This window comes from Aaosphaeria arxii (assembly GCF_010015735.1).
Source record: "Aaosphaeria arxii CBS 175.79 unplaced genomic scaffold BU24scaffold_3, whole genome shotgun sequence".
Taxonomy (NCBI): domain Eukaryota; kingdom Fungi; phylum Ascomycota; class Dothideomycetes; order Pleosporales; genus Aaosphaeria; species Aaosphaeria arxii.
The window spans coordinates 284010-304717 of NW_022983476.1; the positions used below are offsets into that span (position 1 = coordinate 284010).

The 20708-nt window shown below is 50.7% G+C and overlaps 8 protein-coding genes across 8 annotated transcripts; 6 read left to right on the forward strand and 2 right to left on the reverse strand.

Annotated features, from left to right (window-relative positions):
* Window positions 1-205: 205 nt before the first annotated feature.
* BU24DRAFT_460028 (uncharacterized protein) lies at window positions 206-1363 on the reverse strand (the record flags this gene model as incomplete). The annotated part of the gene is made up of 1 exon (XM_033531784.1): window positions 206-1363. The coding sequence occupies one exon, from the start codon at window positions 1361-1363 to the stop codon at window positions 206-208; it is 1158 nt and encodes a 385-aa protein (XP_033385256.1).
* A 1440-nt stretch (window positions 1364-2803) lies between these two features.
* BU24DRAFT_140639 (uncharacterized protein) lies at window positions 2804-3903 on the forward strand. The gene has a single exon (XM_033521126.1). The coding sequence runs from the start codon at window positions 3026-3028 to the stop codon at window positions 3845-3847; it is 822 nt and encodes a 273-aa protein (XP_033385257.1). The 5' UTR covers window positions 2804-3025; the 3' UTR covers window positions 3848-3903.
* A 210-nt stretch (window positions 3904-4113) lies between these two features.
* On the forward strand, window positions 4114-6764 carry BU24DRAFT_419965 (anthranilate synthase-like protein component I). The gene is made up of 8 exons (XM_033527347.1): window positions 4114-4288; window positions 4355-4503; window positions 4710-5583; window positions 5635-5724; window positions 5798-6037; window positions 6137-6200; window positions 6296-6352; window positions 6410-6764. The coding sequence occupies exons 1-8, from the start codon at window positions 4277-4279 to the stop codon at window positions 6487-6489; spliced, it is 1566 nt and encodes a 521-aa protein (XP_033385258.1). The 5' UTR covers window positions 4114-4276; the 3' UTR covers window positions 6490-6764.
* Window positions 6765-7525: 761 nt separating this feature from the next.
* On the forward strand, window positions 7526-8519 carry BU24DRAFT_140696 (uncharacterized protein). Its single transcript, XM_033521128.1, has one exon. The coding sequence runs from the start codon at window positions 7815-7817 to the stop codon at window positions 8322-8324; it is 510 nt and encodes a 169-aa protein (XP_033385259.1). The 5' UTR covers window positions 7526-7814; the 3' UTR covers window positions 8325-8519.
* Window positions 8365-9014, forward strand: BU24DRAFT_419970 (uncharacterized protein). The gene has a single exon (XM_033527348.1). It carries the CDS (start codon window positions 8541-8543, stop codon window positions 8832-8834), a length of 294 nt encoding a protein of 97 aa, XP_033385260.1. The 5' UTR covers window positions 8365-8540; the 3' UTR covers window positions 8835-9014.
* Window positions 9015-11320: 2306 nt separating this feature from the next.
* On the forward strand, window positions 11321-12879 carry BU24DRAFT_419971 (CFEM-domain-containing protein). Its single transcript, XM_033527349.1, has 4 exons — window positions 11321-11460; window positions 11581-11764; window positions 11819-12155; window positions 12206-12879. The coding sequence occupies exons 1-4, from the start codon at window positions 11386-11388 to the stop codon at window positions 12381-12383; spliced, it is 774 nt and encodes a 257-aa protein (XP_033385261.1). The 5' UTR covers window positions 11321-11385; the 3' UTR covers window positions 12384-12879.
* Window positions 12880-13885: 1006 nt separating this feature from the next.
* BU24DRAFT_419972 (uncharacterized protein) lies at window positions 13886-16466 on the reverse strand. The gene has a single exon (XM_033527350.1). The coding sequence runs from the start codon at window positions 16383-16385 to the stop codon at window positions 14121-14123; it is 2265 nt and encodes a 754-aa protein (XP_033385262.1). The 5' UTR covers window positions 16386-16466; the 3' UTR covers window positions 13886-14120.
* Window positions 16467-18717: 2251 nt separating this feature from the next.
* BU24DRAFT_419973 (uncharacterized protein) lies at window positions 18718-19842 on the forward strand. The gene is made up of 2 exons (XM_033527351.1): window positions 18718-19321; window positions 19389-19842. Exons 1-2 carry the CDS (start codon window positions 18793-18795, stop codon window positions 19718-19720), a joined length of 861 nt encoding a protein of 286 aa, XP_033385263.1. The 5' UTR covers window positions 18718-18792; the 3' UTR covers window positions 19721-19842.
* The last annotated feature ends 866 nt before the right edge of the window (window positions 19843-20708 follow it).

The window sequence follows — 20708 nt, forward strand, 5'->3', positions numbered from 1 at the left end:
ACGCCTTTATATGCAAATGCAAACATTTTTCCGCGGGGGGATTCCCCTTTGTCGTTATCGTCGTTGTGAGAAAATTGCCAATTAGACGGAAACCAGCCAAAACATAAGCAAGGGAGAAAGGTATAGGACAGAAATGGTATGCAGAAACAAAACATGTCAAGAATCGAAAGGCCCTGGCCAGGTAAGAGGGGCAAATATGATATGGTTACCAGTCGAGCCATATGTCTCCGACTTGGTCGAGAGCTTCGCGTACCGAACCCCAGAAGCTTGCCTGGTATGGTGGTACGAATCGGCGAGGAGTCGATCCACCTGATGAAGTGGCTTCATCTTCGCTCGGTGTTGCGGAAAGATTGCCCGTCCCGCCGGTCTCGTGGATTCTTGTTCGCAATTCGGTTCTCAGATCCTGGATGATGTCGACCTGAATCGAGTTCAAAAGCTTGACTTCCTCCATCCTCAACTTTAGATCGTCGACATGCTTCTTTACGCCCAGGATGTAGCGGCCAACCTTGCCCACGTACTCCTTTGCAACTAGGTGATCAGGGACTTCCGCAAGATTGAGACCTTCACCATCGTGCTGCGTCGTCTTTCCATCTGCGTGGACATTGTCGCCTTCCTCGTTCAGAGTGTTTTCCAATTCCGTGAACAGAACATCGTCTGTCTGCCTCGTTTGGGATTCTGGCGCGGATAGGAAAGAAGATATGGATTCGAACTGCGCAACAATATGCTCCATTTGCACATCGTTAGGCTGGGAGGATTGGATGAGATTTTCCAACTTAGAGATACAGGAGGAAAGCGCAGATTGCACGGGAGACCCTGAGGGAGATACAGGATCGGTCCATGGCATAGAAGGCAGAGGTGTTACAGTGGGAAACACATGGGAGCGACCGTGTGCTGAGCGGGCGCTATCGGGGGTATAGGGATATTGAGGCACTCCGATATTCGATTGCTGACCATTGAGAGTCTTGGGGAAGAGCGGCGTGGGTGTATATGGGCGTTCTATATCGATGGGTTGTGGCGTGGAGGTTCGATGTCGGGCGGGTGTCGGAGATGGGGTGATTGGGAGATGGGACGAAGATTTGGATTGGGCCTTGGGCGTGCTGGCAGAACCTTTTGGTGAATCTGACTTTTGCGCATCTTTTTCTTCATCTGAAGTATTCGCCGGGCTCTCTCCAGGAGCGTGTACAGCTTCGCCGAAGTATCCAGAGTCGAACTGCGAAGCCTTGTTGAAGTCGATCGCAGACGACGACGGCGGCGGTGAGGCTTTGGAAGCCTTGGATCCAGGTTGACTACTCATATCGTCTTCGGATTCAGGAGGTGTCAACGGTCGCTGGCTCACTGGGTTGGTGTATTGGGGAGACGACATGGCATGGGTGGAGGGCGCATGCAGCATAAGCTATCCTCGGGCTAACGTGGAGATGACGATGGCTGGAATGCGGAGAAGCGCACGAGGGAGAGGACAAAGCATGCGCCGGTCAGAGAGGGAGGGATGCGACCGTTTGCGGGAGGGAGATAGGAGGGATCGTGAAGAATTAAGGGGAGAGCAGCGGTGAGAAGGTAGTGATGTTGGCGATTAATTATGCGAAGATTTATGTATGTTCGTTGGTTGGTTGGCGGTTTTGAAGTTCGCAGGTGGAGACTCGATGAGCTGTAAGTGTAAAGAAAGTGGTTGGGGGCTGGGGGGTGTTGCCGGCGCTAGTCCTCTTTTGGGGTTATACCTAGGTTGTTCTTCAACCTCCCCGGTCACAATCCATGACCGTTTCCCTCTCAATCTCCATCTACATCTGGAATAATACTCTTTGCGGTGACATAGAATGTACATTTGCTAACTCGTGCCATGTATGCCATATGGTAATGGTGACAGGCGGGAAACCAGCGGATTCAATCTCCCTACATACTCCGGAGTCGATGCTGGACACTCACCGCCAAGATATCGTGCTTCTGTCCATCCAATCTCATGCTTGGTCGAGGAAGAGCCAGAGCTGGAAGCGAATCCATAGATACGGATGCTTCGCCTCAAGCCTGCATCTGGTGTTTGCCTAACATAAATATATATGATACATCTCAGAACATATCACAACCTCATAGTCTCCAACATCCATCATCACACAAAACGTGACGTTCATCAGGGCTACTTTCAACATGGCTGCACCTAGACTTGTCACTCTCCCCACTGAACTATTATTACAAATCGTTAAATGCTTAGATGAGAAGCCGGATATCGCCAGTTTGCGGCTGGTCAACAAGCGCCTCGACGCAATTGCAGCCCAAGTGCTCTTCGAGACTGCCACACTTTACCCACAATGGTTCTACGACGATCGTCAACTCAAAAAAGGCTCTGCTCCTAGTCAACCCAAAAAGGGCTCTGCTCGTGTTCGACGCAAAAAAGGCTCTGCTCCTGGTGGACTCCAAGCTGGCTCTGCTCCTAGTTCACTCAAATATGATGCAACAGTATTCAAGAACATTATTGAGCATCCATTTCTGAGCAAGCTCGTTAAAAAGGTCATTTTACACACTGTAGAGCCAGACTGTGTAAGCCCTCTTCTGTCTAAACACGTCTATATGTTGCACATGAAGTTCTGATTTGAGAAGCATCATGACACATATCCACATTACGAAAGCGCTGGCATTCGGAACGACCCTCAGTGGGAAGAATGCATAAATCATCTGGACGGCTTTCCACACGTCAATTCGGTTAGAATTGACTTTGAACGCCGTGTATGTGGTGACGGGGTTGATCACTACCTTTATCTTTTCCAGGTTGCCGGAGAAAGGCGCGAAGTCATTGAGAAGGTGTTTTCACAATTGAGTGGCCGCTTGACTGGACTTTCGCTGCGGCACTATGAAAACGGGTTGCATTTGCTTCCTAGAACCAACGAGGGAACTGAAGAACACAAAACTTTGACTGAGAGGGTGGAACAACTTTGGGAAACTCTAGGAACCCTGAAATCGTTTCGTATGAGTGTTGTTCATGAAGAAGGTGACGCTGATCGATGGAAGGTATGTTCTGTGATTTCTTCACCGAAAGATGCTGATCAATCTGCAGGATGGCCATCCCCAAGATTTCTGGACCGACTTCCCAAAACTCTTCCTAGAGCCGATGCAAAACAACCTGAAACGGCTTCTTTTGTATTCTAGCCTGAGAATTGGCTTCTCCCCTAAAGTCGACTTCCGATCTGCCCACTTTCCACATCTCAAGTCATTGACGCTGGGCTTTTTCGCTTTTTGCAGAGATTGGCAGTTTGACTGGATCCTAAGTCACGCAGACACACTCGTTGAGATCAATCTCGACAGTTGCTCTATTCTGTTTCAGGTGTACTATACAACCGTAAACTGGCTAGATGAAGATGGATTCCCCAGGGGCGATGTAGACCCCGGCGAGCATGTCGCCGAGTTTAATCGCAGCCCTCCCTATCAAACCCGCTGGTATGAGGTTTTCCAGAGATTTGCGGATGAACTTGGACTTTTGCGAGAATTCAGGTTCGGCATTTCAGATGGCTGGCGATCCGACGAATCTGTACGGGTTGGGGGAGGCTGGCAGAGCGTTCCGAGAATGCCTTGGGAAGCTGAAAGAGCCATCGAGAACCAGATATTCAATGGAGCTTATATAGCTTACATGGGCTGGGACGACATTTACGAATCTTGCAGCGAGTTTGACCTCGAGGATCTTGATGATGAGGAACGAGCTCGGGTAGACCCGCCCCCTCAGTGTAGAGACGAGGACGAAGCGGCGTTGCGGAAGCTGTTGGAAAAATTAGGGAAGGACGGAAGTCTTAAGAAGGATGACAGTAAGGTTGATTATTCCGAACGGTTTGGATGGAAGACTACCAATGGGGATGTCGTTGATTAGCGGTAGTCCCTGTCAACCTATGACAGTACATGGATGTTATACGGAACGGAGTTGAGGGAACTACAAGTATGTATACAAGTACGAGACGTTCATCCTCCATCCTCGTAGCGAATCAGCGGCCCCGCTTTTCCCTTTGATCTTCCATAGGATATGCAGCAGCACGGACCACCCGGGCGCCGAAGCTCGGACACGGAGGGTGAACATTTTTGGCTAATTTAATCAATCGACGTCTACGGATTACGGTTACGAACCTAATAATAAGGCGGGACAGTTTGTGTGAGTCGCATTCTGTAGATAACTTTTTTTATACATTTATCAGACTCAACTTCTCCCCATACCTGTCCAAAGCAACAATTCACCTATTCTCGTCGCATTGCTATCTCGCTTAGACTTCTCAATTGGCCCATTCACACCTCTTACTCACACAAAATGGCGTCACAGGCAAGTTGCTCGCTCCCACTTCCTAATACCTTCAATTCCAAGACCCCGCCTATTGACTGCATGTAGCTGGGCGTTCAGCCTTCGCTCGACATTGTACGAGAGGTCCTAGCCGCCTCTGCTGCGTCGCCGAATCCTCCAAACCTCGTTCCCATATTCTCCTCCATATCCGCCGACTTCCTGACCCCATCATCGATATACCTGAAGGTCGCCGCAAAGTGAGTAATGACTCATTCGAGAGCACGCGAGTTCGCATTGTCAGCCCACACAACCAGTACACATGCTGCAATACAATTTCAAGGAAGATGTATATAAAGGAATGAATTATGTCACTTCTGCTTTGTCGTGGGCAAAGCTTTGTGGTCGTGTGGGCTGCAATCACATGCATTGGAGAACCGCAAGGACCGTAATTGATTCTCGACAGGTCAAAATCAAAACTGTCCTTCCTTTTCGAGAGCGCAGCCACCACAGAGACCATCGGACGATATAGTTTCGTCGGCGCGGACCCCCGCAAAGTCACCAAGACCGGCCCCGGCCATGGCGAAGAGAAGGACCCATTGCCAGCGCTCGAGAAGGAGCTTGCGAAGAGCCGCGTTGCCACAATACCCTCGATCAGTTTTCCTCCGTTGATGGGCGGTGCCGTTGGATATGTGGGATACGACTGTGTGAAGTACTTTGAGCCGAAGACAAGGAGAGATGATATGAAGGATGTGCTTGAGGTGCCGGAGAGTCTGTTCATGCTTTACGACACCGTCGTGGCGTTTGATCACTTCTTCCAGGTCGTTAAGGTCGTCACATATATCAAGGTTCCGGAGAACTTGGACGACCTGGAAGCCGCCTACAACGAAGCCACAGCCACCCTGAAGCGCTACGTTTCGATTCTCAAAGGAAAGGACATTCCCATACCGGAGCAAGGTCCCATCAAGACAGGCCAGGAATACAAGTCGAACATCGGACGCGAAGGCTACGAAGGCCACGTGCACAAGCTGAAAGAGCACATCGACGTCGGCGACATCATCCAAGCAGTCCCCTCGCAGCGATTCGCCCGACCAACCTCGTTACATCCCTTCAACGTCTACCGACATCTACGAAACGTGAATCCCTCCCCCTACCTCTTCTACCTCGATTGCGAGGACTTTCAGATTGTCGGCGCAAGCCCGGAACTGCTCGTCAAGGAGGAAGCTGGAAGGATCATCACGCATCCTATCGCAGGCACAGTGAAGCGAGGCAAGACGACCGCAGAGGACGAGGCGCTCGCGTCGGAACTGCTCAACTCGATTAAGGACCGCGCCGAACACGTACGTACCCATGAATCTTCAAAGTATAAGGAGGCTTACCTTAATATGTAGGTCATGCTCGTCGATCTCGCCCGCAACGACATCAACCGCGTCTGCGACCCGCTATCCACAAGAGTCGACCGCCTGATGGTCGTCCAAAAAGTAAGCCCCTCCCCTCCCCTCCATTCCTCTCCCCCATCCCACCAGCCAACTAACACCACCCTCCTAACCACAGTTCTCCCACGTCCAACACCTCGTCTCCGAAGTCTCCGGCGTGCTCCGCCCAGGGAAAACCCGCTTCGACGCCTTCCGGTCCATCTTCCCCGCAGGCACCGTGTCCGGCGCGCCCAAGGTCCGCGCCATGGAGCTCATCGCCGAGCTGGAGCGCGAGAAGCGCGGCGTGTATGCCGGTGCTGTGGGTTACTTCGGCTACAACGCGGTCGACGGCGAGAGGGAGATCGAGGGCGCGATGGATGTGAGTCGTTACCCCCCCTTCCCCCCCGGTTCATTCACGTGAACACTTCAAACTTTCTTTCTCGTCCAGGAGATGAATTGTGGTTAATGTGAACTATAGACATGCATCGCCCTCCGAACAATGGTCGTAAAAGACGGCGTCGCGTACCTACAAGCCGGCGGCGGTACGTTATCCCCCTATCCCCCTCTCACCCTCCCTCCCAGTCCCCCCTCTAAAACCACCACCACCTCAAAATCTAACACGCTCCCTCCCCCATAGGCATAGTATTCGATTCAGACCCCTACGACGAGTGGATGGAAACCATCAACAAACTAGGTACTATCACCCCCTATAATCCAAAGATACGTACAGGTAGCTAACGTAAAGGAAAAGGAGCGAATATGCACTGCATAACGTCCGCCGAGGAGAAGCACCTTGCGGAGCAGGAGCAGGGGGAGCATGCGGAGGAGTGAGTTGTGTGATTGTGAGGTGGAGAGGTGGAGGTGGGTGGGTGTCCCTTGCGTCTGCGTGTGGGTTGCTATGGAAGGACGACTATGGGACCATGGAAACGACGTCTGTGCGTGGAGGTGAAGTGAGGGATGAGATGGGATGGGGGGATTATCGTCGCATGTCATGGCTGGATGTTGTATCGTGGCTCATGGACGCCAGCTAGATAGATGGGAGGTTGCTAGCGATAATGAGTAGAGACGTTGTTGCACCGCATCGCAGGACCAAAAATCAAATTTTCTAGAACTGAAATAGCGGTTTTCATGATGGTGGATTTGAGCGCCTAGACTCTAGAGTGAGGTATGAGATGTGGATACTGTCTTTCCACGCGCTTCTCTGTGAGAGATTGGTGCGTAGACATGAAGTTCACAGGTTCCCGATATCAATGCGACTAAGCAACCAAAGTACTCCTCCTGTCAAGAAGAACACTCCAACACACCACAACCACGTCGCCAGAAAAAAACTCCTCCATGAAACATGCACCGGTCCGTCCCACTAACCAACGCAGACAGAAAAACTCTTCCATACCTCCTGTCCAGCCATGACTACCCCATACCCCACACAAGCCGAAACCTGCCTCTCTCACAGACTACTACTTTAGACCAGGCACACAGCCAGACAACCAAAGCAGCCAATCACCCACCAAACAACCAACCAACCAACCAACCACATACCCGGTAACGCACCCCGAAAACTCTTAAGAAAAAGTCTTTCAGATCCGTCGAACATGCCATGGCTGTCAGGCACCACGCGCGCACGCACGCGGGGGGCTCTTATCGATTAGAAACATTCGTTCGGGGCCCAATCGTTGCGCATGGAGCTAAACCCTCACGCACTCCGCCTCGCGAGCAACCTCGCAGCACCAGCGAGCCGGCGAGCGCTATGAACATATGTGTCAACCGTATGGTGAACCACGCGCGTGCCTGAAAAAAGTGCCGGACCGTGGCAGGAGATGAAGAAGAGATTTCGGTGATTTGTTTCGGGGGGGGGGGGGGGGGGGGGGCAGTGAGGATGCAGGTTGGGAAAACTCTGAGCGCGCCGCCGGTATGGGCGGGCTAGTTTGGATGCTGCTGCGCCTCGAGGGGTGGTGGTTTGGGGGGTTGAGGGGATGGGATGGGATGGCAGCCTGAGGTGTACGGAGAAGGATTGTAGCAGTGGTGGAAGATGTATTTATCTGACCAGCTTTCCCCGGGTTTGAGGTCTTGAATATAGCTATTGTGCAAGACTTGATTGTGCGAAATCAGAACATCAGTAAGATAATCTTTGAGTTTGCGGAGAATTGATATTCACGATGGCTTCACATGGAAACGGACGGCAGCAGAGTGGCAGCAGCACTGCAAGACTTTTGCCAAACCAGTACCTGTCAACCACGTACACGCCTGAATACAGGAGCAGTAGTGGCAGCAGCAGCAGAAGCACATCTCAGCCACCGTCGTCAACAAGAAGCACATCCTCACGAACCGTTCCTCGAGAAAAGTCGCCATACAACGACAGGCGAGGAAGCAACACATCAACATCCTCACCGACACAGACGCAAACGGAGACGGTATCTCGCCTGGAGCCGCCGATCGCCCAGTTCGCCATCAATGTGCTCTTGCAGCTCGCCGCCTTCGCAGCTGCTATCGCATTCGGTGTCTTCGCTGTCAAGTCTGTACAGGTGGGCAACCGGGCGAACGCGTATGCGAATGCTGCCGCAGGCCTGGCAGACAAGGCCATGGCGCAGGCGGAGATGGCGAACCAGTTGACGCTGCTGGCACTCTGCACATCGGAGAACAGTATTGTAAGTACAAATTCATATTGATATTGGTATCTGCTTTCGCTTTATGCTTCTCTCTGGTCAAGATATGGGTATTGCTGTTTTGCGTTAGTGGCATTGGAGATTTATGATTTTTCTTCCTTCCTTCCCTGCGATTGGGTCTCTGTTTAAAGAATATGGCTGATGATCGTCGCGTTATCCTGATCGTAGTCGGCGAACATAACTCAGATATGCGCTACTGTGATCGACAGGGCGATCTCCATGTTACCCGAAACGGCATCGTCGCTGTATCCTTCTGAATCGGCACCTTCGATCGGCGTGCCGCCTCCTAAAGGTTCACGAACTGCAGCGATGGTTGGGCTCGTGGTTGGTATTGTGTTCGCGGTGTTTGGCCTTTTCGGCGTGGGTTGGTTCCTGCTACGGAGGAGGCAGGTGTATGGTGAGAGGGAGAGGTCGAGGTCGAGGACCGGGTCCGAGTCGAAGTTTCGAAGATGGTTTGTGGATACGACTATTGTGCAGACGAACACAAATGTACGTGCAGGAGGGAGTCGATGAGCGGTCTGTGTTCATTCACATCGAATGCGCGCGAGGACGTATCTAGCTGTAGAATATCTTCTCGCCATAAACAATAGTTTACTCGGAGTTGGCGCGGAAATGATCATCGTTCGGATTTGTTAGTCGCATTGTTAGTTGCTGAGGGACATTGTCAGATAATTGCGAATTGATTCTGTACTCCGTACTCCTCACGGGTAGCATAGACATAGTTGCAATGCCACTTGTTCGACAGTTCACTTTGGCCATGTCGCATCGAAAGTGTCCACTAACTGCCGCGCATGCGATTGTTTGGAATCGAACATTGCGGGAGATTCAATCAAGCGCGGAGATTGTTTACACAAACGAATCAGTTGATCCAGCCGGCAAAGTCCTGTGACATCTGGTAAAAGGGGCAGGATAAAGTTTTGAGCGCACGATGCAAACGAGATGTTGGGCGGTTAGTTCGTCCAACATAGCACAAACTCATTGTATGGAATAGAGTATTTGGTGTTTGGAAAAGATGAAGGAAAGGCTGGGGTCGTGCAATTGAATCCTCGTGGCTAGGGACAACGAGGTTTCAGCGCAGGTACGAGAGCGTGTTCCCGCCATTTCCTTTCGCGATGCATGGTCATGCACTGAGAAGAGAGGGGGAAAAAAGAAGCTGTAGCATTCTGCTATCAGAAACTACCCAGCTGCAGGTATCTGTTCATGTACAGCATGGTGAGGTAAGGAAGGGCTGGTGTGTGTTGTGTTGTACGCATGTGTCTGGCGAGGGCGGTATGCGCAAGTAGCAGTGGTACGGGGCTCGGCGCAACTATCGGGTGGATATCGAATCACGATGATCGGGGAATTGTCACTGGAAGCGAGGACGAACGAGGCAAATCAGTGGTGCGTTGGCCCATCTGGAGTGGAGGAACTTGATTTTCCTTCGTTTTTTTCAAGTTGTTAGTCGGAAGTGATATCAGAGCTGTCGAGACCAACAAACAGTTGGCGGGGAAGTCAAGGCCGATAGCGTGGTGGGTAGCGACGTAGCGTGGAAGTGTTGTTCAGCCACAAAAGCCTGATCCGACCCTTGTCCATACTGTGGATCCAATAGCTATGCGAGCACACTAGGGAGATACTCCGCATTGATGCGCTTCGAGCTTTGATGTTCGGTCGCTCTGACGGGGCGGCCTGATAGTGCTGGACCAGGCTGGGACTGATGCCCTGCTCGGTCGGTGACGCAGCTCTGGATTATTTAGTCGCACATTGAACGATACGTTACAATGGATGAGGCAGGAAAAGGAGGTCGCGAGACGGAGAGAAGAGGTTAACGATATGATGAGAGGAGGTTGTGAGGACCAATGAAAGGGTGGGCGTTTGCCGAGTTGCCCAGACGCGGTGCGTCAAGCTACAGGCAGACGGATTTGTGGTGCCTGAGTTCCCGGTTTGTGCATCCATGTGTTATGCAGAGTGTGCCTGTTTGTACCTGTGCCCAGTGGTGTAGCTTGTGCACCCTGTGTCAGTGTTCAATGATGGGTTGATGTCTGGGCAGGGTGATGTGGTGGCACCGGCGACTGGGGGGCAGAAGGAGATAGATCGATGTGGACGATCTAAGTGGCTCCATACGATGGCTTCGATTAGGATGGTAGATTGATGGGATGATGGGCTGGAATGATAATGAGATGGCTGATCGATTGATTGATTGAAGTGTTTGATTGTGGTTGGGGATGGACGGGCACTGACGGGGTGGTTGAGGATCGATAAAGAGGGTGGTGGCTAGTGCACGACACTAGTGGATACGGCTAGTATGGATGGGGTTAGTCGGTATGTGATTATGATGTCGTTGGCAGGTTTTGTTGTTTTGGCGAACGAAACAACAAAAAATGAAATTGAAATGATTCATTCGTTCATGGGAGGGAGACGGGAGATGCGATGATGGGAACGATGATGGGGGAAATCAGGTTATTCCCCCGTACCCACTGTAGACAAGAGGCAGCTGTGAACACAAATTCCAAGAAAAGACAACCTTGAAACAATACAGGATATTCTGTCAATCGCATCCAACTAGACCAATTGAAGTCGAATCCAACCTCCCCGTTACCCCGTCACTACCAGCTTCATGCCAGACTAAGACTATGGAAGGTTACCAGAATCTCAACATCAACAAGCCACACCAGCCCTGCCTTCCTGATCGCCTTACTCGTTTCCCTCCATCATCAATTGTTAGTTCAATTCTACTTCCAGTAATCAACTAGACACTTTACTAGGTAGCTAGTTAGTGCATGTGTGGTCACTGTAGTGTGTAGGTGTGGGCGTGGGTGTTTGCAGCCTCGTCATTAATTCACCCACCTCACTTACCTTCACTTGCTTCTCTGTCTCTCTCTCGTCACCATCACCATCACTGTCCAACCAAGACCCTTCCACCCGCCTCCCGTGCCCACTAAATAAATATTGCCCTTCCCCCCCATTCTCCAACTTCCTCTCTCTCATCCACAACCTCACTCACAAACCTCATCCACATCCACACCCACATCAACTTACCTCTCAACATCTTCATCTTCTCCCTCGACCCTCAATCCCAACCGTCACCATGAAGACCTTCGCCATCCTCGCTGTTGCTGGCATCGCTGCCGCCCAGAGCCTCAGTGATCTCCCTCCCTGCGGTGTAAGTTACCCTCTGCCTGCGCGAATCTCGCGCTCCTTCCCTTCCCAATTGAAGCTCCATGCCACTCTGTCCACGAATTCTTCATCTTCTCTTTATGCCTGACTAACATGTCCTCTTCAGCAAACCTGCATCAACAACATGGTCGGCATTGCTACCTCCCAGTTCGGTTGCGCTGTCGGCGACGTTAGCTGCTACTGCAACGAGGCCCGCTTCGGATACGGCGTTCGCGACTGCTCCAACCAGGCTTGCCCCTCCGGCGATGATGCTAACCGTGTGATCGCCTATGGCCTCAACTACTGCGCTAGTAAGTTCAACAGCTTGACTCCTCTAGAAGGTCGAATACTAACCTTCATCAAAGACGTTGGCGCTTCCCAGTCCGGCGGTTCCGCTACCCAGGCTCCTGCTTCCACTGGCGCTCTCCCCATCCTCTCCTCTGCCCTCGCGTCCGTGACCGACTCCGCTGGTAGTGTCATCGCATCTGCTACCGATTCCGCTGGCAGTGCCATTGCCTCAGCTACTGGCTCTGCTGGTAGCGCTTTGAGCTCTGTCACTGGCTCTGCCGGTAGCGCTTTGAGCTCGGCCACCGGCTCCATCGCCAGCGACGCTTCTTCCGTTGCTTCCTCTCTTGCCAGCGGTGCCAGTTCTGCCGCCAGCTCTCTTCAGAGTGGCGCCTCCTCGGCTGCCTCCTCGGTCGCGTAAGTTGAACATCTCTTTACATAGTAGAAACATCACTAACAGCCAACAGTTCCTCCCTCGGCAGCGCCCTCTCCTCCTTCCTCAGCGAGGTTTCCTCCGCTACCCAGAGCCTTGCTGAGTCCACTGGCACCGCCGCCTCCTCTTCGGTCCCTGGTGCCGCCCCCATGATGACTGGCATGCCCGTTGCCGGTGTCGTCGGTGGTGTCGCTGCCTGGCTTCTCTTGTAGGCGCCAAGCCTACGACCCCAAATCCAAAGGTCTCTCGGTCGAACGATGTAATGATATAATGTATTGTGGGGACGTGCCGAGCGAGTGAGCGATCCGAGCAGGTGACCCTTTGGAACAAAAAAATCTTTCACGGTCTTGGTTTCGTCATGGGAAAACGGATTGTATATGCTTTTATCGGTGTATATCTTTCTTTTCTTCACGGCTGTTCCTCTTCCCAATTTTCTCACTTCCACGCGGACGACCAGATGGAAATTAATGTTTACGACAATTCGGCATGACTGTAACGATGTGCCTAATACCTCTCCTTCCTAGGTCGATGCGTGTTTTACCCTTTTTCGGACGTGCATGCGCGTGCTTCATGGACAAGCAGCGTCTTGATACCCCCTCTTTGCCGCGGGATGAATTACGAGTACCTCAAATGGAACCTGGTAAATACCCGGGTTATCACCCAGTAGATAGCAATCAAACACGAATCAATTAATCAAAACATGAGTCCCGTCTTCCTCGTGAATAAATATATCTATTGCGAATTGTGGATGCTGACTGACGTTGCATATGTATGTACGTACGGAGGGACTTTACGGGCGCCGCTCGTATTCTCGGTTCGCCCCGCCCGCCCCTGCCCCCAGCTTCCTTGCCAGCCTCGTGGGCGGGCGGCGGCCGTCATGCTGGCCACCCGCCCGCCCGCCTATCGCGAATGACGATCACATTGCGGCGTAGCGATTAAAAATCTCCGCCTCCGCGCCGCAATGTCGCAGTCGACACGAGGGATTGCGCCTTACTTACATGTGCTTACAATATAAAACAACGCGCGTCCCGTATCTGCACATACATTAGGTAGGTACCTAACACATACACGCTTCCAACGCCGTTCGTACATAAAGTCCAACGACTCACACTTTCGAACGTCCATGGCACCTTCCGCAGGTAGGAAGATTACGAGGTTAAAAGTACCATCGTTCTTTCCTGTCTGGAGTTCATTTAGAGTTTCATTGCTTGCGCAGCAAGCTAGGTACCTAAATTATGGTCAGTCACTATATAGCGGTAGGAAGATGTAGAAAAAGCGCACCACCACGTGGAAGAGTTGAGAGAATCGATACTGGGTGGCTGGAATAGGTCTTGAGCCTACGGAGTACTTTGGATCGGAGATTGTGATGTTATAAATGGGGTGTAGGGTGGGTGGGTTGTTGGTTGAGGAGGTTGATTGAGGAGGTAGGGTGGGAATTCAATTGATATTGATCGATACTGTAGGTGGAAATTGAATCGATTAGTGACTACTAACTATAGTGTAAGGTTGTAGGTAGGTCCTTTTAAGGCCGTTTACGAGTTACAAACTATTTTATCGTAGAGTGCCACGATAAGAGGGGTATATCAGATGGGGCGCATGGCACATCGAGCGACGGCGTAGGAAGGCTCGTGGTATGCGATGTGAGGTTCCTTGCGTTGTCTGTCTGTCTGTCTGTCTGTGTCTGGGCGATAGAAGGACTTGCTGAGGGCGTTCACTTGTGTGGAATTATACATATCGTAGGATAAGAACTATACCTCACTATGTAGCGGGCATCACAATGGAGCGAACAGAACAACAGGTAGGTGCCTAATTTATATACATAGTTGCAAAGATCCTCCATGCAATCACGCGTTGTTCTTTGCTCCGTATGTTACAAGTTCCAATGTATACGTAATCGGTACGGATGTGAAGAAAAAGCCACACTTAAACCATATGATAGATAGAAACTGCTAAAGAATAAGAATGGGATATGAGGTGTTCCTACAAATCCGCAAACAGCATGAAAAACACGCATGTTTCCGTATCACGACAGAGGAGTACCTATCGCCACAGGCAAGAGAGAGAAACCGAAGATCGTCCATATCACTGACCGCAACAACACCTACATAGCCTACCCTATAACTCTCACAACGAATGAGTTTCCCTGGATCGATTGGGTGTCCGTAAGTGACGAACGGGTTAGGACGCTCGAGAGCTTCGTCAGAACTATGAGAACAGCTCTCAGCCATCAATGCGCTCGACAGGTTGGCCAAAGCTCGGGCTGGTGAGACCGTTGCATACTTCAATTGGCCACGAGAACTAGACAATCCTAGACCAACTTTCAGAATGTCATCACTGACTTGAACTCTCCATTCCGCTCTCAAGTTGGGGAAACGGTTCTGGAATTCAATTACAGGATTCTGGCTTTCCTCAATGTCCACCTCCCCATCATTTGCAAGCGCCTCGACCATGGTGTACAGTTCCCCTTTATGCTGGAAGACGCCGCGGCAGAATTTGAGGGATAAGAACCAGGATTTCGTCGGACAGAGCGTGTCAAAGATAGCAGGCCACACCGCCTGGCCCATGCCAGATGACGCAGCCCATTTATCAGCCTTGAGCTCGTTGCTAACGTCATGGCCGACTAACGCCAATGCCCAATCTAGCAAGTCGTGATGTTTGACGATCAAACGCTGGCCCGATTTAAGAATGCTGAATATAGCCTCTGCAAATGGATGACGTTCGTTCTGGTGATGGCGTACGGGGATTCGAATACGAAGGTCATCAGGGAAAACAAACAGAGAAAGAGCTAGAATATCAGCAAGGACAACTACTATTTTGTTGAGAAATGCTTCGCGTTTGCAATACTGAAGCACAGGATCTTCGGAAGACAGCACATTTGGACACGTAGAACAACCGCAACTCTTTTGCAACTCCCTAAGATGATGCACCACAAGCGGCAATTCATCAATAAGACGCACTTCTCTCAGTGGCTTTTGTTGTACATTGGTCTGTACATTGGTCATCCCAGTCAAGCGCCGAAGCAGTGGTAGAATTTCCTCAGTCGTAGGAATAGGGTGGGTACGGAGATCGTTGATGCATTCCGGCTCCGGCTGGTTTGCGATCGAGTCCCTTTCAAACTCCTCCCAATACCAGGGCGCGAGTTCTCTGTCACGATCAAATGGGCAATAACTCGAAAATCTCAACTTGGAAATAACTTGGTCAAGAGCGTATGGAATTAACTGTTCGAATGCTCTTCGGCTGTTGCCCACGTCTAGCCCATTATGCTGGAGTAGCCATTTACCGTATTGATCGATCGAAGGCATACCTCTCCATCGCATACTGACGGTGTGGTTGGATGTGATAGTGTTCTCAATCACCATCTCTTCAAAAGCCCGGACCGAGTGGTCAACCTCAACCTTGAAAGCTGCGGAACGATCGCGTAAATCTCCAGGCGGATAGTGAATGATGCAAACGTCATGATGATCTTGGTCCAGTATTTTCCGTCCATCGTGAGTGAAAACAGCAGGAGGCCTACCGAGACACCATTCGGTGAAGGAGGCTACCCAGGCTGTACATCCTCTACTTTTGATAATTATTCTGGTCACAGTAGCTTCTCCAATGCGTTCAAGCTGGCGAAAGGCATCTATCAGATCCCTGATTCCATCTGGATCAGGGAAAGCACCAGCTAAACTCGGATCACCAGGTTGTACGGCCGGGATCATTCCCACCTGGGAGCACAACCTCGAATACCAACGAAGGGTGAGGTCTGTGAATCCGGAAGCCGCACATCTTGGCTCCAATGCTCTAAGAAGGTCCCTGAGAAGTCTGGGCGATGGAAGGAAATCGGAGTCTTTAGTGGTGCTTTTCAACATCGCATGCAGCGCCTCTTTAGCGACATGTATTTCCATGGACGTTATTAGAGCCGCAGCAAGGCACAAAAACCGCAGTCCCGCATGAGACTGGCTTAGTTGTGACGCGGAATCGTGTTCTGGAAATCCAACATAGGATTTCAAGAATCGGAGCATCGGGGCCGTGGGAGGTGGGACGACATTGGCCTGGATGATGTTGATCGTGCTATCACACATCGCTAACGTATTTCCGAATTTCTCGCACGCGATTATAGCGATTGCTTGTACATTATCGGTCGCTGCTGCTACCAAAGCACCTTTTGCGATAGAGACTAAGCTCGCGGCTGAACGATCGATGTTCCAAGTACCGGTCACCTGGGTACTCATGATGCCAACTTAAAAAGTAAAGGTTCGACTACTACTCAGATGACTTGCTTTCAGGAACGCAAAAAAGAGTATAGAGAATTCGATGTAAAAAGGATACGTAAAAGCTACAGCCTGACGCATTTATAACAAGGCTGGATTTATATGTTCACGTGGTTACGAAAAAGCTTGGAGCTTCATGAGAGAGCTTATTATTGTACACAACAGTACTTATAGGATATAGAGTGTTATTACTCATCGCATACACAATAATCGACCTGGATAACTCGAACAACAATAAATTCCTATACACCGTGTCAAATCACGTGCTAATAAAAGTCATCACGAAGGGCATGAGAGCAAAGCCGTGCGTATAAGCAAGGCTGAGCCTTGCGAGACCGCCTACAACGTGATCACTGAATAGCCTCGTGTATATTATCCTACTACGCCATCATAGATCATTGCGTCCAGCGAGCGCAGAATATGGATGTAGAGGAGCATCGCTGATAAAGTAGACAGTATGCTAAGAACTGCTTCGTGAGTGGTGGTGATTGAGGAATTGAAGCTCTTGGGTCGAATGGTTTAGATGCGCGTGTTTGACAGAGTATGAAGCATTAGACATATTGGAAATTCTATATGTGGAGGATGGAATTCGAATGGGCCGTCATTCTTTGCGGTTACATCTGCTGTTATGAGATGTAGACCATACATTGAAGCCTTCCCCACTACTACCCGTAAGTGGGTGTTGTGGGAAGTCGTAGTTAGTACTGTGGCTAGTACCCTGGGGCAGCGGGCCGAAGCCGAAATCCTAACGTTGAACTAGTTCGCCTTTTGAACTGCAGGTCAGGTTATTTAATATCGATAATTCAGCTCTAGTCACAGATGAGGTTGGAATAAAATTGAACTGGCTCCTTTAGTGGAGAAGAGAGAGGAGGGAGGGGGATGGGTGAGATGGGGAGAAAGCGCACATGTTCGTTTCTACAGCGTGATATGTATTGACAATGGTTGATGATGCTCTTGGATCATAGTTGATAACTTACGGAGTAATTGTAAGGCAGAGATAGATTGCTTTGCCTTTTATCGTCCCACGCAGCGCAAGAATTACTCTTCCCGGTTCTCTTCCAATTTTTGTATTACCACAAACCTCACATATCGCCTTGTTCTATTCCAATATGCAACGAACCATAGAAAGCCCGTCGTCCGTGGGATAAGGCAACAGCATCCTTTCTCTCCTCTTTAGATTAATAGAAACAATCCAGAACGTTGGAAAAGGCCATGCGAATCCGACCTGCTTACATTTTTAAGATTATGTGTGGCGCTCCCTCCCCCCGTTCCCCCATGACGCCCAATCTCGCTAAACAACCATCCCATACAATAGCGAACTAGATGCACCATAAGCTGCCTGCCTGCCGAATCGATAATGCATCATATTTTTCAACGCTGACCCTGCATGAGAAGGATCAATTAAGCTTACTTTGACATGCCTTTTGCACGTTCTTGTTCTATTGCATTACTGGTTCGTGGGTCTACTGACCAGCGTTGCTAACAGTTTTTATGATTGCAGCAGGGGGAGGGGAAAGGGGATGGGGAATTAGGACGAATTGCCTGCCTACTATGGTATTGTTCCGGCCACGAGGTGGTGGCCTTACGATTTGCTGAACCAGGGGTTTGTCTGACTTTTTAAGATCTCTGCTAAGGGGATGGAAGTCTTTGTACCTTTTTTTTGATGGGTAAAGAAGAAATGTTTGAGAGGTGAATGTTCGCATAATGATGCTGATCACGCAGACCGGCGTTAAGCTTTTCGATTTCCAATATTCCAGCGCAGAATACATCTGGTTATAGAAACCACCAATAAATACACCATACCACCTGTCACCACGCTGATGCCATCCTCTCCCCAGGCTATCGATTCCCCAACCTACCTACCTTGTCGGTCAACCATCATGGGGCCAAAAACGACCTCTTCCTATACTTCCCCATCCCAGTCCCCACCTCTCATGAGAATTTCCAATGGTCACCTGGGGGTCCCGGAATGGGCGAAGAGGCCGGCCGACCATTGTCCCTCTGTGGATCTGGTCGCTGGGTATATGGGAACATGTTATGGGTTTGTTGGTGTTAGTGCTGATGGGTTAATTTGTAGACCGCGCTGTGTATGTCTGGATACCCTGTATATGGGTTTGTTTGAGACTAGAGCGAGACTGACTGGCAGGCAGACAGACAGATGTGTTGAGGGATGGTGTCTAGTTGCATGCTTTTCAGCTGAATGAAATTTCTCACGGTGGGATTGAAAAGGTAGGGCGATTGGGGATATAAAAGGCGGGTCGAATGCTGTTGTTTGGAAGGCATCCAGAGTCACTTCTGATCCAGGCAGTCCTCCATTCTTCTTGGATAGTCATTCATTACAGTTTCATTTTCATATATAACATACAACATGCCTTCCATAATCAAATCCCTAACCGCCCTCGCGATCTTCGCCACGGGCATCGACGCTCAAAAGCGAGCATTCCTCTCCAACCTCGACGCCCTCGATGCATCGTCCGACCGCATCCCACCCACTGTCGGCTTCTCCATCAGCACCTGGGCCAAGGGATCGTACCCGCAATTCTGCTACGACCAGGCGCGTACGCTCCGCGGAAACGGACAGGTCAACTGCGCGATTGGAAACCTCGAGGTCTACACCGTGACCTACAATGACTGCCCCACGAGGCCATGGACGCTGTGCCGTTGCTCCGACTCGAATCTTAGTCGTCAGAAGTACGCGGAGGACTTTGGCCGCGTGCCACCGGGCATTCGTAGCCGTGTCGTCCATGCCTTGAGCGTTCAGGACAGCGGAACCAGTGCGGGATCGGGTAACGACCGTATCTTGTTCCGTGGAAATGTCAAGCCTGCCGTCCATGTCCACGAGGCTATGCACAGTGTCGACCAGGGCTTCTCTCGTAGCACCACGTTCACCAACGCCTGTACGTTCAAACATTTCCTCAATAACTCTTTCCTCATGAATCTCTGATTTTAACTCTTTTCCCATAGACAACCAAGACTCCTGCGTCCCCGACGACTACGCCAACGCCAGCCCCGCCGAAGACTTCGCCCAGCTCGGCGTCTGGATCCAGTACGACACCAACCCCTCCACCAAACTCCGCAGCTACGTCGGCGACTTCAGCTGCATGGGCCATCAGCTCGAGCAGGTCGGCATCTACGCCGGCGAGCAGCTCAACAAGGCCACGAGCAAGTGCTTCGACCGCAGGCCGAATGACGCGAACGTCTCGGTTGCGTTTGCCAAGGGCACTGGCAAGATTAAGGCCAGCGAGGTCGAGACGCTGCCTGCGACGCCTTTGGAGTTTGAGGACGTTTGGGAGTAGATTTGATCGTAATAGAAAGGAGAGGAGTTGTGTTGTTGTGACTGGATGGGTTTTTAGTACATAATCCATTAATATGTAATGTTTTTCGCCGGTACTCAATAGCTCCGATATGGCAATGAAATCACTGCGATACCACCCAATAATAGCTCCTCTACGTCCGTGGAAACGCTCTCCTCACGTTCAATTGATGTCCTTGCATTGATCGGTTCATGCTTACGCGATCATTCTGGCACGGTCTGCAATTTGTGGGGAGAGGGTGGAGGATGCAGCAGCTCTGTGGGGTCCTCGATACTATATGCTCGACTCTTAGCACACGTGACCCCTGGGTAGTTTCATTCAAGTCTACTACGCCACAGTCTTCTTGTTTATTCTTGTTTCAATCAATCAAATGTGTGGTCGACTTCGGGCAAACCCAATAGCACTCACCCTCTTATCACGTGGTTATCGAACTGCAGTATTGTGTCCACCCTACTTGACCATTTTGCGATATATCTCCCCTTTCAATCAACTGATAGAAAGGCCCGATGCGATGTATTGACTGTCTTTGATATGCACCAGCTATAACTTCCAAGAAACGAACATCTGCACCACAGACTGGATCTGATTCACAACGAAGCGGCGGATGCCTTCCCTTTCGGGCTAGACTAGGCCCACGCTCCAATCACAATCGACTTTGCGATTGCATTGCCTACCACCCTACGTCGTCCCTTTCAATTAGTTTGTTCAAGTGCTGGTCCTTCCAGGCTGCCAAAGACAACATTGAGTCGGCCGAGACATTTGGCTCGCCAAAGATCGAAGGAAGCGAATGCCATTGGGGCAACATCCCCACAGTGGAGTCGTTGCCTCAGCTCGAGGATCACAGCAGCCAGAAGGAGTTAGCGCGCAATGCAGTATCGTGAGGATGAAGGCGCGACACAACAGTACAAGTACTGGTGACGTTGTCGCATGTCTTCATATTCGACAATCGCAGGCAATCGAAGTTGCTGAG

Bases quoted from the DNA above. Each gene is read 5' to 3' on its own strand.
- BU24DRAFT_140639 (XM_033521126.1), top strand. From the start codon at position 3,026: ATGCTGATCAATCTGCAGGATGGCCATCCCCAAGATTTCTGGACCGAC.
- BU24DRAFT_419965 (XM_033527347.1), top strand. The intron at 5,584-5,634 runs GTACGTACCCAT...CTTAATATGTAG, and splicing joins TTAAGGACCGCGCCGAACAC to GTCATGCTCGTCGATCTCGC. The intron at 5,725-5,797 runs GTAAGCCCCTCC...TCCTAACCACAG, and splicing joins GCCTGATGGTCGTCCAAAAA to TTCTCCCACGTCCAACACCT.
- BU24DRAFT_140696 (XM_033521128.1), top strand. From the start codon at position 7,815: ATGGCTTCACATGGAAACGGACGGCAGCAGAGTGGCAGCAGCACTGCA.
- BU24DRAFT_419970 (XM_033527348.1), top strand. From the start codon at position 8,541: ATGTTACCCGAAACGGCATCGTCGCTGTATCCTTCTGAATCGGCACCT.
- BU24DRAFT_419971 (XM_033527349.1), top strand. From the start codon at position 11,386: ATGAAGACCTTCGCCATCCTCGCTGTTGCTGGCATCGCTGCCGCCCAG. The intron at 11,461-11,580 runs GTAAGTTACCCT...TGTCCTCTTCAG, and splicing joins GTGATCTCCCTCCCTGCGGT to CAAACCTGCATCAACAACAT. The intron at 11,765-11,818 runs GTAAGTTCAACA...CCTTCATCAAAG, and splicing joins TGGCCTCAACTACTGCGCTA to ACGTTGGCGCTTCCCAGTCC.
- BU24DRAFT_419972 (XM_033527350.1), bottom strand. From the start codon at position 16,385: ATGAGTACCCAGGTGACCGGTACTTGGAACATCGATCGTTCAGCCGCG.
- BU24DRAFT_419973 (XM_033527351.1), top strand. From the start codon at position 18,793: ATGCCTTCCATAATCAAATCCCTAACCGCCCTCGCGATCTTCGCCACG. The intron at 19,322-19,388 runs GTACGTTCAAAC...CTTTTCCCATAG, and splicing joins CACCACGTTCACCAACGCCT to ACAACCAAGACTCCTGCGTC.